The 16,092-nt window shown below is 42.4% G+C and overlaps 1 protein-coding gene across 15 annotated transcripts in view; it reads right to left on the bottom strand.

Moving 5' to 3' along the window:
• The window catches only part of FNBP1 (formin binding protein 1), a 93,116-nt gene that overhangs the window by 35,489 nt on the left and 41,535 nt on the right, over nucleotides 1-16,092 (bottom strand). For all 15 annotated transcript variants that reach the window (XM_030232848.2, XM_050980943.1, XM_018917713.3 and 12 more), the window contains exons 5-6: nucleotides 8,476-8,538; nucleotides 7,557-7,661 (exon numbers count right to left, since the gene is read on the bottom strand). In XM_030232848.2, the coding sequence (XP_030088708.1) occupies nucleotides 7,557-7,661; nucleotides 8,476-8,538 (168 nt within the window). The remainder of the gene's footprint in view (nucleotides 1-7,556; nucleotides 7,662-8,475; nucleotides 8,539-16,092) is intronic.

Genomic DNA, 16,092 nt, shown 5'->3' with positions numbered 1-16,092 from the left:
TGCCCCCTCCCCTCAACTACCCAATCCCTTTAAAATAGCTTAATGATAAAGGCAGGCTCAGAAACACTTCCCCAATTTCAGGAATGCTTTCTATTGCTCCCAGATTTTTCAGCTCCAGGCTCTGGCCCTCCCTCCTGTGCCCTGGGCATGGGGAGAGCAGCGCTGGCAGCGTGGGCAGGGTCATTACTGACAGGGGGCATCCTGCCACAGACTCCAAAACAGGGCCAAGGCTCCAGGCTTGGATTTACAGAGCCTCCAAATCAAGCTCTACTCTTTACTATTTTGCAATAACCACTTGGGTCTCTATGAACTGGCAAGAAGAGAAAGGATTTGGAATTTGTTTTCCCAAAAGAAAAAAAAATGCAGAATGGGGAGTGCAAAATAACAGCAGGGAAAGAAACAAAGAAAAATCCTTTCTTTTAACATGTGAAGAGGTGGAGGAAAAATCTGAGACTCTGTGGGTCCCTGAAATCCTTTGGCTGGATAAAATACACAAATGAGCAAACCACTGACAGAGGATGGAAAATCTTCCTCACCACATCTCAGGAATTGTTATCTAGTACAGACTCACTGCACACAATTTGCCAGCATTCAGAAACTCACACTAACAAAAGATATCCCCAAACAACACAGTCCTGATGAAGCTCTAACAACAGAGATGGACTAAATTAATTAAGAAGAGCTGCACAGCAGCACCTCTCAGCACACTGCTCCGAGGGCCTGGGGAATAACTGAGCCTCAGACCCAAAAGTTGGTCTCCTTGCACTGCAATTCTCATGTCATGAATACTAAACAACCAAACTGTCTGGATGACTGAACTGTGAATCCCTGCAAACACCCAGACTAATTCATTATAAAAGAAGGATAATCTCTGTGGATGGAAGGTTATGTGGGTTTGATGGAGGAGGTAACACAAAAAGATGCATTTGGAGCACTAGCCCACAATGTTTAAATGATTTCTGGAGGTCTGTTTAGTTGTACTACATAAGCAATTAAACTCTGCCATGTGTAAATCTGGGTATTGAATATAAATAATGGAAATTATTTCTTGAATATAAATAATGGAAATTTCAGGACTGGGTAATAGATTGCTTAGCTCATACTTGGAATACTGGGCACGGTTCTACTCCTCTCTCTCCAAGAAAGAATTTACAAACACAGCCAACACAAAAGGGACAGTCAGGGTTGAAAAAGTTACCAGGACAAATTTTGTAGCCCTGAAGACCAATTTTATGGTTAAAACACACAACTTTGTCTCTCAGGGAGGTGAATTAGTCTGAGTGACCAGGGTGATGCAGAGATAAAGTCATTGTCCCCCTCCTCTCAGCATTTGCCAGGCCACACCAGGAGTATTGTGTCCAGTGGTCCCCACTATAGAAAAGGAATACCTGGACAGACTGGAGAAGGTCCAGAAAAGCCACAGAGATGATCCAGCACAGGGAAGCTGTCATGTGAGGAAAGGCTGAGAGACCTGGGTTAGGTCAGCCTGAGAATGAAGGTTTAGGGTACCTGGTCACCGTGTGCCAGGGTTTGAAGGGTGACTACAGGGGGTGGAGACTGTACAGGGAGTCACAGGGAAAGGACAAGGGGCAATGGGAACAAGTTACCCCTGAGGAGATCTCAAATGGACACCAGGGGACAATTTTTCACAGTGAGAACAATGAGCCATTGGAATCATCTCCCCAGGGAAATGGTGGAATGCCCCAACATCATTGGGGCACAATTCAGCTGAAAAGGGTTTGGGGCCATCTTGTCTAGACTGTGCTTTTGCCAAGGAACAGTGGGCCAGACAATCCTTCAATTCCCTTCCAACCTGGTATTCCATGATTCACTGGAACTGAACAGCTTGCAAACCAAATCAGCTAAATTCTGAGGCCTTCTCATGCAGGTGAAAAGATTTATTCCAATGTTTTGACAGAAAAAGAATGACTATAAAGAAGCTTTCCAACTGTACAGCATGAAATGATTGCTTTGCATTAGCTTAGAACACCAGTTCTATTGCACTGGTGATTCAAACTGCAATTGTTTAATTCAGAAGATATTCTCAAGCCTCCCCTTCACACTCCTTTTCCCTCTCTTCAGCAATCACCTCCCAAAAGAGATGTATTGTTACAAAACTCAGTCAAATTGCCACGTAGAGCATTGCTGCAGGGGAGCACTGCTAAAAGGAAATTTAAGTTCAGTTGGATTTCTTTGCCTTGCACTGAAAGTGCTCATGATCTGCTCTTTGATCTCTTATCACCAAGCACAGGGTATGTATAGGGTACATATGGAGATTTATGGAGTTCCCCAGACACTCCTGCTGGAGTCATTAACTCTCTATTGAGTAGAAATCGACCCTCTTAAATTAGTCATGATTCCAAAAGGGAAACAGCTGCTCTGCATGGAGAGGCTGGGATGGCAGGTTGTAAACAAGGCTTACTCTTCCAGAAATGCAAATTGCTCTCCTGGGGGACTCCCTGAGTTCACACACTGCATCATCCTTTAGGAAGGAAGCAGTTCAGGAAGGAGACTGGGGTCTGCATAACCCAGAGAAATAACATTAAATCACATAAACCATCATTTCAATTGATGAGAAATCTGACACACATCACAAGCAAAGATACAGAAATTTAGCCAGTTGCATTTGTGGAGCAAAAAAGAAGCAGCTGCCTACTCAATATCCAAAAAATCACAACACAGGGAAAATCTTCTGCAGTGTCAGTCTCTCCAACAATTCCACAAGCCAGGCCCTCCTGCACCATGCTCAGGACTGGGCCTGGCACACCTCCCCTGCATGTTTCACCTTGATGCTGCTGCTGTATCTCTACAAATTCACAGCAGAGAAAGGGAAAAGCAAAGCCTCTGGGACCACTCAGTGCAGGATTAATAACACAAGCACTGTCAGTCCTCTCCACCTTGCAAAACCTCCTTGGCATGGCTCTGCATTTCCTACAGTGCTGGTACACTCATGGTGCCAGTGGGTGCCTTGATGGGGACAGGGGAGGGAAGAGATCCAAGTCCCACCATCACAGAGCAGATGAGTTTGCATCTCCTGGAAAATTCGGCCTGTGAAATAGTTACAGTCTGCAGAAGGCAGATCACCCTGAGCCAGGTTGTGGATAAGTTCACTGCTGATAGACTTTGCTGACCAAACCTCAGGGTTAGTGACTGCATCTGCCTTCCCTGTGACCTGACTGCAGAAACACCCACCTGAGATGTCTCCAGAGCCCAAAATAGCTTCTTACAGCCCTCACTGTAAGGATGTGTAAGCTCCCAGTGCAGGGGTTTGTGTCCCACAGCATGGCAGTGCAGAGGCTGGAGATGCAGTTCCCACCTGAGAGCACAGCTGAGCACCAGGAAGATCAGCTAATTCCAGTTCCCACTTAGCAGGATTTCTACACCTACATTCTGCCAGACTTTGCTCATGGTTCAGCTACCCCAAGGCATCCTGAGTGTGTCTCCTGTGATAAGGAGGGGGGCACTCTGTGCTTTGTGCAGAAATTCAGCACCCAGGTAATGTGGCAGAGAAAAGAGAAAATGAAACCTCAAACATGAAACTTCAGTATCTCCTCGCAGTTATATTTAAATACTAGAAAATTACTATCATGGTGATATTCTACTTTAAGGCTTTATGCAAATCTGAAGCTATTCTGGGCCTCCAAAACATCTTGGATATTGAAGACATAATCTTAAAGTTTCAGAGTATAGGGGAAAGCTCTGAGAGATTTCAGTAAACTGGAGATCAGCCCCATTTCCCTCAGTTTCTCCACTTCAAAACCAAAGGCAAATACACCAAAAATTCCTAAGTATCTCAGATTATTGCCTAAGGTCAACATTTGACCGTGTTTATCTTCAGCCAAGGGACAGATCCTGCCTGACACCAAGTACTCTTCAAACCACTCTCCTCACCACAACTGCTGAGCAATTCAAGAGGCAAACCCTTCCCATGGCTGCCCTCAGCCACTTCCTCTTTAAAATCAGACTCTGAAATGCCTACCTGGAAAAGAAACCCTAAGAAAAACCGGTTGATTTTTTAATTTTATTACAAGAAGTCTGCAAAGGCACCACTGGGTACCACATTATCCCATAAAGATGTCAGCTTTTTAGTGATTGCAGCTCTGAAGGGAAGGCAGAAACAATAGAGCTCTGCCTTATATGTACAGTGGCTCCGTGCTGGCGACAGAGACCATTTCCCCAAATGGTCAAAAAACTGAAGCAGCTCCTCTGTGGTTTTTGAAAGAGAAGTGCTTTAAAGCACACAAGCCACTGTGATCCAAATGAAATAAAGCTTTCAGTGATACCTACAAGGCTTCCTGGAAGCAGCATCAGCATGTTGCAGCATTTATTTAGTTTATAAGGATATTTTCACAGACTGTGAGTTTCCTGCCCTGACTTTGCTGCACTGCATTTTGTGTAGACACAAACATCTCTGCAAGCTTTGGCTGCTGGTGGTTTAGAGGGAAGGGAGCTCAGGTGCCCTGCTCCACTCTCCCTCTATCCCTGCACACTGATCATGGCAGAGACTGAGCACAGCTTCTGCTCCATGTTCCTACTGCCAAAAAAGGAGTGAGAGGAAACAAAGCCAAACACTCCTCCCTCCAGGATCAGCTACCAGGCTGCTGCCTGGCAAGGGGATGGAGCCCTTGCTGACAGAAGGGGCAGAGAAGGGATGTGCCCTCCACATACCTGGTCCTACAGAAGGAATATGGATCTTGGTACATGATGCCCAGGCTACACATCCAGCCCTGCCTTTAGGCCCTTTGCCAACAGTGCTGGAGAAATAAGGAGGAAAGTGACTCTTATTCTGCTTCTCTGCCACTTGTCTGGTTACTTAATGCTTCCAAATTGTAGTACTTTGGGCAAGGGATAAGTGCTGGTAGATGGCAGCTCTGGCACAGAATTTCCTGCTGCAGTTGTCAAAGGCTACAAAGGCTTGAAAGATGAAAAGATGTGAGCATTTCAGAACCTCACACAGCTTAGCATTAGGAAATTGCAGCTGTATTCTCCTCTGACTGTATGTGTCATTGTGATCACTGTAGAATTTTAATTTCATTAATGCCATCCACTCTATCGTGTGTGATGCAAAAAATAGCTCCTGTGTCTGCTCACATTGGCAGGTACAAGCTGAAGCAGCCAAAGTGTCAATCTCAAGCCAAAGAAATGAGAGCAACCAGCCCCAGTGCCTGAGGAGCACCTTGTTCTGCCAAAGAGAAGAGCTCTGACACAGCCAGACTGCCCATTCTCCTGGCCAGGTGGATTTCTGAGAGCTTTGGGGGGCAGGAGTGCAGCAGCCAAGCCATAAGGAGCAAGAGAAATCAGAAGTGCTGCAGCAGGAGGAGGTTGAAGTCATCCTGTTGCTTCATTTGGAGCTGAGCAGCTCCTGCATCCTCCTGGAGAGAGTCAGGGAGAGCAGCAGGGCTGGTGGAACAATATCCCATTCTGCACTGGGAGTTATGCAAGAGCCTCCCAGTCACACGGGCAGAGGGGAGCAAAGAAAGGGCATTATTCACAGCCTGACATGGATGAACCCAGTTTAACACATGCACTTGGAAAACACTGTTCTCTCTGTTCAGTAATATTATTTCACATTCCACTCATTTTGATAACCTTTTCCTTCTCCCATCTACTCTGTTGACTGCCTGGAAAGTGGAGTAATGCTTTCTCCTGAGAGCTGCCAACATGCATAACTAACAGCTTTTTCTTTTAAGATACCACTGAGCCTCATTTTGCAATAAATAATTTACAAATTCACACAATAAAAAGCTGGAGGAATTTAAAAGGGAAGCCTCTCTGCTTCACTTGACAGAGGAAGAGCACCAGGGTAGGAAACTGCCTCCCAGAATTTACCTAACAGTCTTAGATTGATACATCACCAATATGCCACCTTTTACTCTGACCAGAAAAGGGCAGCCTTGGAAAGGAAGGTAGAAATAAGGAGTTTCAGTCCCCTATTTCAAACAGTAAGTCATGTCTTTGTATCCCTTTGACATGACCTCAGCTTTGGAAAAAAATCTAGGGCAAGCCCTAATTTTATCTATGAAAGAAGTATTCTAAAATCACTTTATACAGATAAAGCAGAGATGATCCCTCTCTGTTAGAAAAACCCACATGTGGTGCTACATCTTTAACAATCTGTACATGCATTCATCTGTCAAGTGCCCTGGCAAATCCAGAAAGCAACAAAGGATCAAATCTACATGGTGAATTTGCAACTAAGAGCCAAGCAAATTACAAGACCACAGAGGTATTTTGTCCTTTGATATGCAACAGCACTTGGGGGAAATTTTCTGAGCTTGTTTATGATTTACTGTCCTCATTTCCAAGATCATCTTTGATCCTTTGTGCCACACAAGGTCCTGATGCTCAGCACACCAGAAACACGAGATGCCACAGATGGAAAGGGAAATTTATATTTCATATCTTCACAGGACTGAAGTAACTTAGAATAGAATGAAGCAGACTTCTTGAGAAGCAAAACCTACATTTTACAAGGAGACCTCAGACTAGAAAGATTTCTTACCTATAATTCACTTTCCTTTCCTGTCCCTGCAACAAAACATTTGGCATATTTTAAGCTTCAGCTTTTACTTTTTCCTTTCTCTTTTGGTTGCCTTTTCTTTTTATTTTTTTCCTTCAAGAAATAAACATTTTCAAGTGTTCTGGCTATTTTGTGCCTGCCTTACTCAAACTCAAGGAGGACAAAACTGTCCTTACACATTGTAATGTGGAGTTTCTGATGCACATTAGTGCATCTTCTGAGCAAATGCGCAACTCCAAAAACAGAAGCTATTTAAAACATTTTCTTCCTCTTCATTGCTTCCTTAAGTTAGAGGTATTGGACTTGGACCAGTAAAATTTAAACTTTAAGCATCCTTCCACACATCCAATTTCAAATCAAAATAAAGAGAGAAACTATTTCCAGACAGATGTGCTGAAACAGGACTGGATGTTTAAAATTAAGCATTAGTTCAAAAGCTTCACTGAGTGAGGATCATTGTAAAAAAGCCACAAATTATTCTGCAACCAGCCAGCAACTGAGAAAGGAAAATAAAAGCCTCGTGCCATCTGTGACAAGCATGGATTCCAGGATCCTGTATCACATGGAAAGCTCTCCTGTCTAAATATACAACTATGAAAAACAATTTTGGTAATACCTCATTGCATCCAATGACATTGGGAAATCTTTGAAGTGCTGCTGCAAGGGGAGGAAGTTTGGTTCTACCTGGATCACAGAGGGAATGAAAATGTGTGGAAACTGCAAGCAGCCCTCGGGGAGCCCTCAGAAGCCTGGCTGACACAGAACCTGGGGTGTTAGTCAAAACTGAGCTTGCATAAACTCCTTTAGAGTCATATCAGCTCTGTTAAACTGAGATACCACCCACTAAAAAAACCTGACTGTAGCTGTTTAGTTTTTATATCAACAAAGGTGTCTGCAGAGATCTCCCAGGTTTTAATTAACCAGCAGACTGACTCAAGTAAGGCATTAAGCCTCAAAGGGTTTATCCTAGCAGGAGGATTGAGGAAATAAACCTATCACATCCATGTTTACAAACAGTCTCCACCCTCCAGCTCACCTTTTCAACATCTGCTTTTGTCACATTGATGTCAGCATCCATTTTCTCAAAATACTGCTGTGCTCGGTCAGCTTCTTTGCAATCACGTTCAAACCGCCTTTTACTCTGACAACAAAAACCAGAAACCTTCGTTATGGGAAGCAAAAGACACCAAAATCTGCCTAAAATTCAGCCTGGCACTAAAACAATCTGTTGTAACAACTGAAGGATTTTAGGGCTCTCTTGTTTACACTGGAATACATTTCCATATTAACGAATTTCAAAAAATGGAGTTACCAGAGGCACATTTTTGGTTCCATTATCCAGGCTGCTATTATTTCAGTATTTTCCCTTTTAGCATCACTTCCACTCTTGTAGATGGAATCATTCTCTTCCAACACTTAACCCCTTCATTTTTGTAAACGATTGAGGGAGTTAGTAAGATTTATAAATTTGCAAGTAGGACTTTTGATTATTGATAACCCCTTTTCTATTCTCTCCTGTACTTGCAGCCTTACTGTTCATTCATCACATGAATGACAATTCCAATGGATATTTACTTTTGGGAAGCAGCATCTGGCTCAGGAGAGGTTCCTGTTCAATTTATTGACACATTATGAAGCTGTTCAACTGGCAGTGGAATATCTGAACAGGACCTTTAGGGACTCTGCAGTTTCAGCAATGCTTAGCACACTTTTCAAGTCATATCAAATGAAATGCTGCTCGTGATAGACAAAGAGCCCACAGAAGGCAAATGTTCTGTTAAAACAGACTTTTTTCAGGACTGTGAGTGTATTTAAGACAGCAGGGTTTTAAAAATCCCATTTCTACAATTTTTATCCATATACCTTTCTCTTTCCAAATAAAACATTGGTAACCATCTCTTTGAAAACAATATATAAATGACTTGAATGTCACATCTGAGGAATTTTCCACTTACTGCTTCAAGTTGTTTCCAGCAAGTTTCAATGTGTTGTTGTGCCTTTCTGCCATCGTGGAAGTGCTGTTTAGAAAAAGAAAAGAGAAAGAAAACATTTTGAACAATAAAAGCACAAACAGTCAAGTACGCTCAAGAAAAAGCCCAACCAGAAATCATTCTGACAGCTGGGTTCTGCAAGGCTGGTGAATTGAGCAGGTGGGTGATGACTATCTAATGTCTCAGCAGGCTGCAGATGGATATTTGCATCAATTATAGTGGTTAGTTCGACTAAAGCTAATTAATCCCTTTAGCAATTCTACCTTGTATTGTTCACTGTATCTCATAATTATTGGTTTCCCGTATCATGGGATCTGAGCACTTTTATCTGATGAGTATTTCTTTGGTGACAGACTGAACACTGGCTCCAAATTAAAATTTCTCTCTACATGAATTTACCAAGATGCACTTGATTGGCATATTCTAACAACTGATGTTTGTCCTGATTTTCATTCAGACTCAACAAAAAACCCTCTTCTTCCTAGTTACTAGCTGTGTGTCAAAGCCAGCTGCTCCTGCCTCTCAAGAGGTTTTTGGTGCCATGGGTCGCCCCAGAATCCCTCCTCTCCCACACTCTGGGGGTGAGGGTGTGCTCAGAGAGTGAGTGTAACACCAGTTTTAAACTGAGATGTCAGCTAAACAAGGAACTCCTCTCCTGATGTGCTTTTTGAAACAAGAATCTTAATTGCAGTTGGTTTAAGTAACAGTTCTTAGCCCTTACACAATGTTCTTTATCAAAGAATCTAATCTGCATTGGAGTTTAACCCTCTGTAGAATCACAGAATGGTTTGGATGGGAAAGGATCTCAAAGAACATTTTGTTCCAACCCCTGCCATGGCAGGGACACCTTGCACTGTCCCAGGGTGCTCCAAGCCCTGTCCAGCCTGGCCTTGGACACTTCCAGGGATGGGGCAGCCCCAGCTGCTCTGGACAAGCTGTTCTTCCATATGCCTGGCTTTCCCTCAAGATCAGCAATTCATTCCAGATCATTCTGTAAGCCAGTGACCCAGCTCTGGACAGGAATGTGAATGCAGACCCAGCTGACTGCTACTACAGGTTACTTCCCTCCACACACCACCCTGTAAAATAAATAATGAAGCACACTGAAACAGGAAGAGAGAGGCCTTTCTTTTGTATTATTTACAGACAATTAGTTGAACTCAAATACAGGAATGGTGTCACAAAGTAAACTTGAAAAATAAAGGCCAGATATTGCCAGATAATGCCACTAGAATTCATGTGCTCTCACACCCAAGTGCAATCAGATTTTAGATAAATCTTGAGGAATGCGATAGCTGTGGTTTGTTGGGTTAAAAAAAGCTCACACTTCAGATCATTAACCAGCTACAAAATGCCAGAGTTAGAAAAATCTGCCTGCAAGCACTTTACAATTGGCAGCTCCTTGATTCCCTGCATCTTCCACTACAGAAACTAATATTTTACTGTGTCAGGGGAGCAAGGGACATTTCAGAGCTGCCATTCTGGCTCCATCAGACATGACAGCAAAAAGCCCCAAACCTGCAATTCTCTATCATGCTATATCCAATAGGCTCATTTAGCCTGAAAAATCACAGTAATGTTCAACATGGCTGCAGGAACAGAACAGCACCAGGGCTGCCCTGGGTGCTACCTGTAGTCCCAAACAATGTCTGCTAAGGAGGGATGCTCACCTAGAACTGAGCACAGGGACATCCTACACCTGTATGTGTCTGGATGGTGCTTATCTCCACATGAAAATTGTAAAAGCAGACAAGAGAGGCCCAGTGGCAGAAATGTTTTCCATTCAGGCCTGTGCCAAGCTCAGCTCTGGCTCTGCTCCTGCCCACTGAGAAGGGAGCACGTGTGGCCACTGGGCCATGGGAGGGGGAGCAGTGACAGCCTGGCACTGCTGGGACAGCAGAGACCTTCTCCAAACACTGCCTCACCACACTGTGACATTAAAAAACCCCTGACATCACTGTAAAACTGCTGGGTGGCAGGGAAAGGCTCCAAGTTGATTTCAGTTCCCTTTGTAGATCCCCAAAGTCCTTTCAACTCCGCGTGTGACAGATGCTGCCTCTTCCCTGCCAGGGGCTCCTCCTTTCAGCCTTTTGTCATTAGAGTTTAGGAAAACAGTCCCAAGGAGCAACAAAAACAGTCCCAAGGAACAACTGTAATTTAACACTACATTTTTCAACATTTTGCTAATGAGCATGAGAAGCTTTAACAGTGAAGCTGGAAGTAAAATGACTCTGATGGATTCATGTTGCCTTCCCTGCTTCCACCAGCCCCCATTTGTGTGCTCCCCTCTTTGCTGGGGTAGGAAGGGACCTGACTTGGGAGCAGCTGGACTGTGGGAAACCCAATACTGTCAATGACCCATCAACCTCAGGAAAACAACATGCCAGGTTTGTTTAACAGGAAACAATTGCAGAGAGGAGCTGAAGGATGAACTTGGAAACAAAAGCCCATCAGATAACAGAATGTGTATTTTTAAAACTTTGTAGTTGAATAATGTAATTTTAACAAGCCATCCCCGCTACTTCTAAATTTGCCTTCTCTGTAAAACAAGCTGCACAAGCTTCTGGAAGTACATATAAGAAGTATGAGACTGTATCCAGTTCAGATATTGCTGCATTTTGATACTTTACTTTTTTTTTTTAGAAACCTCTCTGCACAAATGGAACACTGAGATGCAAAATGGGCATTGTTGAAGATTATTAAATAGCGATAAATAAAGGTGCATCATAAAGGTGCATCACATCTTGAAGAGTTCAGGGAAATACTGTTGTTTTTTTTTACTTAAACCAATTTCTAAATATACTTATATAACCCTTAATTCTTACTGTGCTGTCCCATATATATCCTTGTTGTAAGCTAAGGCACTTCTGGTTTTGCAAATCTTTGCCCTCCAGTGGTAATTTCTGCCTTCCAAAAATTCATTTGTGAATACAGCAACTAAGTGGGGCCTTCCAGCTATCTATATTTCTTCATGGCCCAGTTTTATGGGTTAGGAAAGTCAAGGCACTACGGTCAAGTGATCTGCCTAAAGTCATACAGGAAGCCTCCAGTTTCCTCAAACCATGCACTATCTTCAACTTCTGCAAACTCATTTCCTGTACAATCCTCTTAAACAGCAAATGTCCTCTACCTTCACCTCCTCCCCCCTCCAAAACACCAACAAGAATAACTGTAAGCTCAACTACTCCTTGATAAGGTTTCAAGATATAAGTTCTAATTTAAATAAATTTCTTTGAACAAATTACATAATTGATTGTTCTACACCTGAACATTTAGCAAATGGAAACATGACAAATTATTTAGAAAATCCTGTGGCAAACTACCACTCTTACTTACAGGCATTTCAGCAGCACACAATGATGAATTTAGAGTAATTCAGGCAATATTGCTTTTTCCCCCTCCCAAACTGAACGTCCAAACTAATGGCCCCAATCAGGCTATTTAAAAAAATCAGAATATGAGTGAGATGTTCAATAAATCACGCCTCAAGTGTGCCAGTAAGACATTAGCAGCAGTGTTGGTGGCTCACAAGCCATGATTTCCTCCAGACTTTTCACCCATATCCACAGAATTCTAAAAACACATTAGAAACACAGTATAGTGAAGAGTTTGGGGTTATTAGTGTTCATTAAGTCAACCTCCCTAGATCACCTTGAAGTCTATACTTTACAGTCTTTAGCTGGCAAACACTGTGCCAGATTTAAGATTTCCCTGAGCAATATTTTATTGAACTATTAAACCAACTAAATGGCCTAAAACACAGCAGCACTGCCCAAACTCAAACCCTCCATGACCACAACTGTCCTTTCTCCCTGTGTTAAAGCCCATTGTGCCCCAGGGTGCTCTGAACAATCCACAATGGCCACATTTTGACTGGACAACTCCATCCATTCCATCTCACAGGAGTAACACAATAATGCAGGTTTTAGGTGATCTCAGGAGAGTCCACACAATCAATTTGGAAAAGATCTCCATGACTGAGCTCAAGTCATGACCAACCATTGTCATTTCAACCAGAACTGAGTGCCATGTGCAGTCTCTCCTTGAACACTCCCAAGGATGGTGACTCCACCACCTCCCTGGACAGCCCAATCCAACCATTTCCATGAAGAAATTCTTCCTGGAACTCCAAAATTGAGATACTTTTAGCAGAGTATTAAGTCACTCATGTGAGGACAGTGGATGAACTCAACTTTTTAAAAGCTTTTGTTATAATCAAAAAATTCACAGCTCAAGGAATGATCTTTTCCCTTTGCCAGTGCAGCCACAGGGATTGGTGTGCTCTCCTCATTAGGATGCTGCCTGTGTCTGGAACAGCTGGGGAGCAACCCTGGCTGCTGTGCAATCAAAGACAAACCTCTCATTGACTTTTGTTGGGCTCAGATTTCACCTGTGTTGATCAAAACCCCGGGAGCAGCGAGCGAGGGTCCCACAATGCAGAGCCTGTTCCTGCCAGCACTGCCACAATTAGGAGCAGCAGGATATTTTTGCAAAACTTCCTTGGTATGCACGAGGGTTTACACAGCCCCAGAGCTCACCCAGCAGACAACAACAGCTTGTTATAAGATGCATCTTTTTTTTTTTTTTTTTCCCTGACCTTTTGAGAGGAGCAGGAGAAAAGATGTTGCTAAAAGCATCTAATGAAGGACAACACACTCCAGTATTTTTGCTGAGGAGTTCCTGGGCAATTTTAAATTAAATAATTGTCTGAAACATGTAAATTCCCAGCATGACAACAGGGCTGCTTAGGCTCTGTCTAAATTGATCCAGTGAAACCTTTTTAAAAATAGGCTGTAATAAGACAGCCTTGTTTTTCTTAAACAAACAGGAGTTGATTACATGGTTAAACTAAAGACTTGTACATCTATAGGATGTTTGTATTAGAAATAATCATAAAAACAGTGTTAATTTATATGCATGGCATATGGTTCGTTTGACAACATCCTTTTCAAAAACTCTCAGAAAATATATGTAAGGAAAGGGGGTTTCATTCTCTTTTCTATTTACATGTGAGATAATAAAACAGACTGACAAAATAGTTACCTTTGGCTTCTGTAACAAGTACTCCCAGCTCACACTGATAATAAATAAAAATACAGTACTTCATCCTCCAATTCAAACTCTTATCTCCAGTTTTGTTACAAGTGATTTCTAAAATAATAGCTAGTGATTAAAGCACACCAGGGACGGAAATAAGACAACACTATTTTTTCCTCAATTTTCTCAGCAACATTTGCAAAAATCCTTGTCAAATGTTTTTCTTTTCCTGGCTGCAAAGACAGGAAACAGTCTCCTCCAAAGAAATCTTTGTTTCCAAAAATAGCAATATGTTCTTGAGGTCTTATCTCTCTCAGTTATAGTAAGAGGAGCATAAGACAGTCTTGTGAATGTTGACATGAAATTCATGACCATTTTAACACATATTCATCAGCTACTTAATATTGGGACATAACCCAATATGCAATATCTGCATTTTTCTCTGCAATACCCATAGGAACATTATTCTTGACATGTACTTATCAACTTGGTCAAGCCTGGAACAAGTTATAGAAATATCTGTTCAAGGCTGAACTTAACTTGATGGAAGTATCTGCTCCTGGAGTGGTGCATTCCAAAGAAATTCCATTTAATAAGCACTATGGACCAAAGCTTCCCAGGCTTCAAATTCCAGATCAGCTGCATGTGACCACCTGAAGTAGCTGTCCCTGCTGTTACTGAGCCGTGACAGCAGAATGATGGGTGGGGTTTGGAGCAACCTGGACCACTGGAAGGTGTCCGTGCCCTGGGCAGGGAGTTGGAATGAGATCATCTTTAAGGTCCCTTCCAAACCAAACCAAATTCTGTGATTCCCTGGTGATTGGCACAAACCTAAGAGACTCTATAGCAGTAATATTTATGGTGACTTGTCATTTTCATACTACATATGACAGATAAAGTCCTTGTATTGGGAATTGGAATTCAGAACTTCTCAGGCACAGAGACAATCCTGCAGCTTCCAGTACAGCTCCATGGCAGCAGAGCTAAGGGATCCTCAGGAGCACTCTGCTGCTCTGGCCAGCTCCTGGAGAGGTCCTGCTGGACAATCTGTCTTCAGGGCAGCAAGGCCAGCAGGCCCTGGAACCACTGAGCACACAGGTGTGACAGGCTGTTTGGAGATCATATACCCTCCTCCAACCCATCCCTAGGGATTAATCTTGTCCTTAGAAGCTCACCTGTGCCCAAGTGCTCCACAAAAGCAAACCTAGGGCTTTTCAAATAGAGATTCATCATTACTACTAAAAACTGTGGTGTGAAAAGTTGTTTGTGCTATTATATCTTTCAATGAAATTAGAGGAACATGCTGCTCTAGCTTCCACCTCTTCTCATTCCCAGCATTGTCACCAAGCTCTCCTTCCACTGATCCACAGTTAAAAGATGTCATTTCAAGTAGTCTGTGACATTCCTGTGGAAGACTTGCACTACAAAAACTTGAAGATGTACAAGTTAATGCCTTAATGTGCAAGGAAATACTTTTAGCTGTTTCCATAGACCCTTCATTCACCTAGACTGAAGTACCAAGACTTGCATCAGAAATATAAAATATTAAATATCAGCAAAAATGCCAGCTGAATATGCCCACGTGTACCACAGGCTGGGATGAACACCATTCTCCACAGATGCACCACTCATCTGGCTTGATGTTGCTCTTTCTTTTCAGGCCAATCTCTGTGGCTGTACAGGCACAACACAAAGGGAAAAATACATCCATGGCCAATGCTCAACCCCCTCAGCCTCAGGCAGCTCTCAGTCATGCACTGAGCAGGAGATATTCCAGTTCATGGAAGGCATCTCTCATCTTGTCCCTCTAAAGGGCTCTTGCTGTGCAGAGCAGTATTCAGGCTAATTCACAAAAAAAAGAACTATATTTGTTAGTAAACAGATTTTGTTTTCCCAATCTGATTCCTTCATGTCGTAAACAGAAGCAAATTTATTTATTTGGGCTATCATTTCATAGTTCAATGTACCCGTTCAAAACTGGGAAGAGCAGGATATGAAGTTCAGTGGTCTCAACTTTGCATCCTGCTAAATCCAAAGGTCACATTATACCTTTCAGTTGGGTGGGATATTAGTTTCCCACACAAAAATGCTTTGGAAACTTCCATAATAAGCACTTACTTTTTCCCTTCACAGCACAATTCCATGATAACACACCAATATTCAACACAGCTTCATTGCACTTACTATCCATAATTTGGTGAAAACCAACAAACACCCCATAAGAACACAGAATTTATTGTGATCTTTCCTAAATAATTTTCTGCATTCTTAATTTTTTTTAATAATTACCATTTAACACTCTACTGGTACAATTTAACTTAACGAAATACATCTGAAATACCTCAAAAGACAGAGGATGAATATTTAGAGTAGGACTGTTGTGCAGTGTATTTTATCAAGCACAACAAATTCCCATAAATACTTTTATATTTAGATTAAAAGTAAGACCTTCATCCATAGGGCAATGAGCTGGAAGTGGGTTAGTCACAAAATAAGAGTTGGGGAAAGCTTAGTTTGAGTTGCATCAATCTGAAGTTTGGTAAA

The sequence above is a fragment of the Serinus canaria genome, chromosome 17 (genome assembly GCF_022539315.1).
Source record: "Serinus canaria isolate serCan28SL12 chromosome 17, serCan2020, whole genome shotgun sequence".
In the NCBI taxonomy this organism is placed as follows: Eukaryota; Metazoa; Chordata; class Aves; order Passeriformes; family Fringillidae; genus Serinus; species Serinus canaria.
Note: the sequence above shows the minus strand (reverse complement) of the source record. Positions and strands in the feature narration are given on the sequence as shown.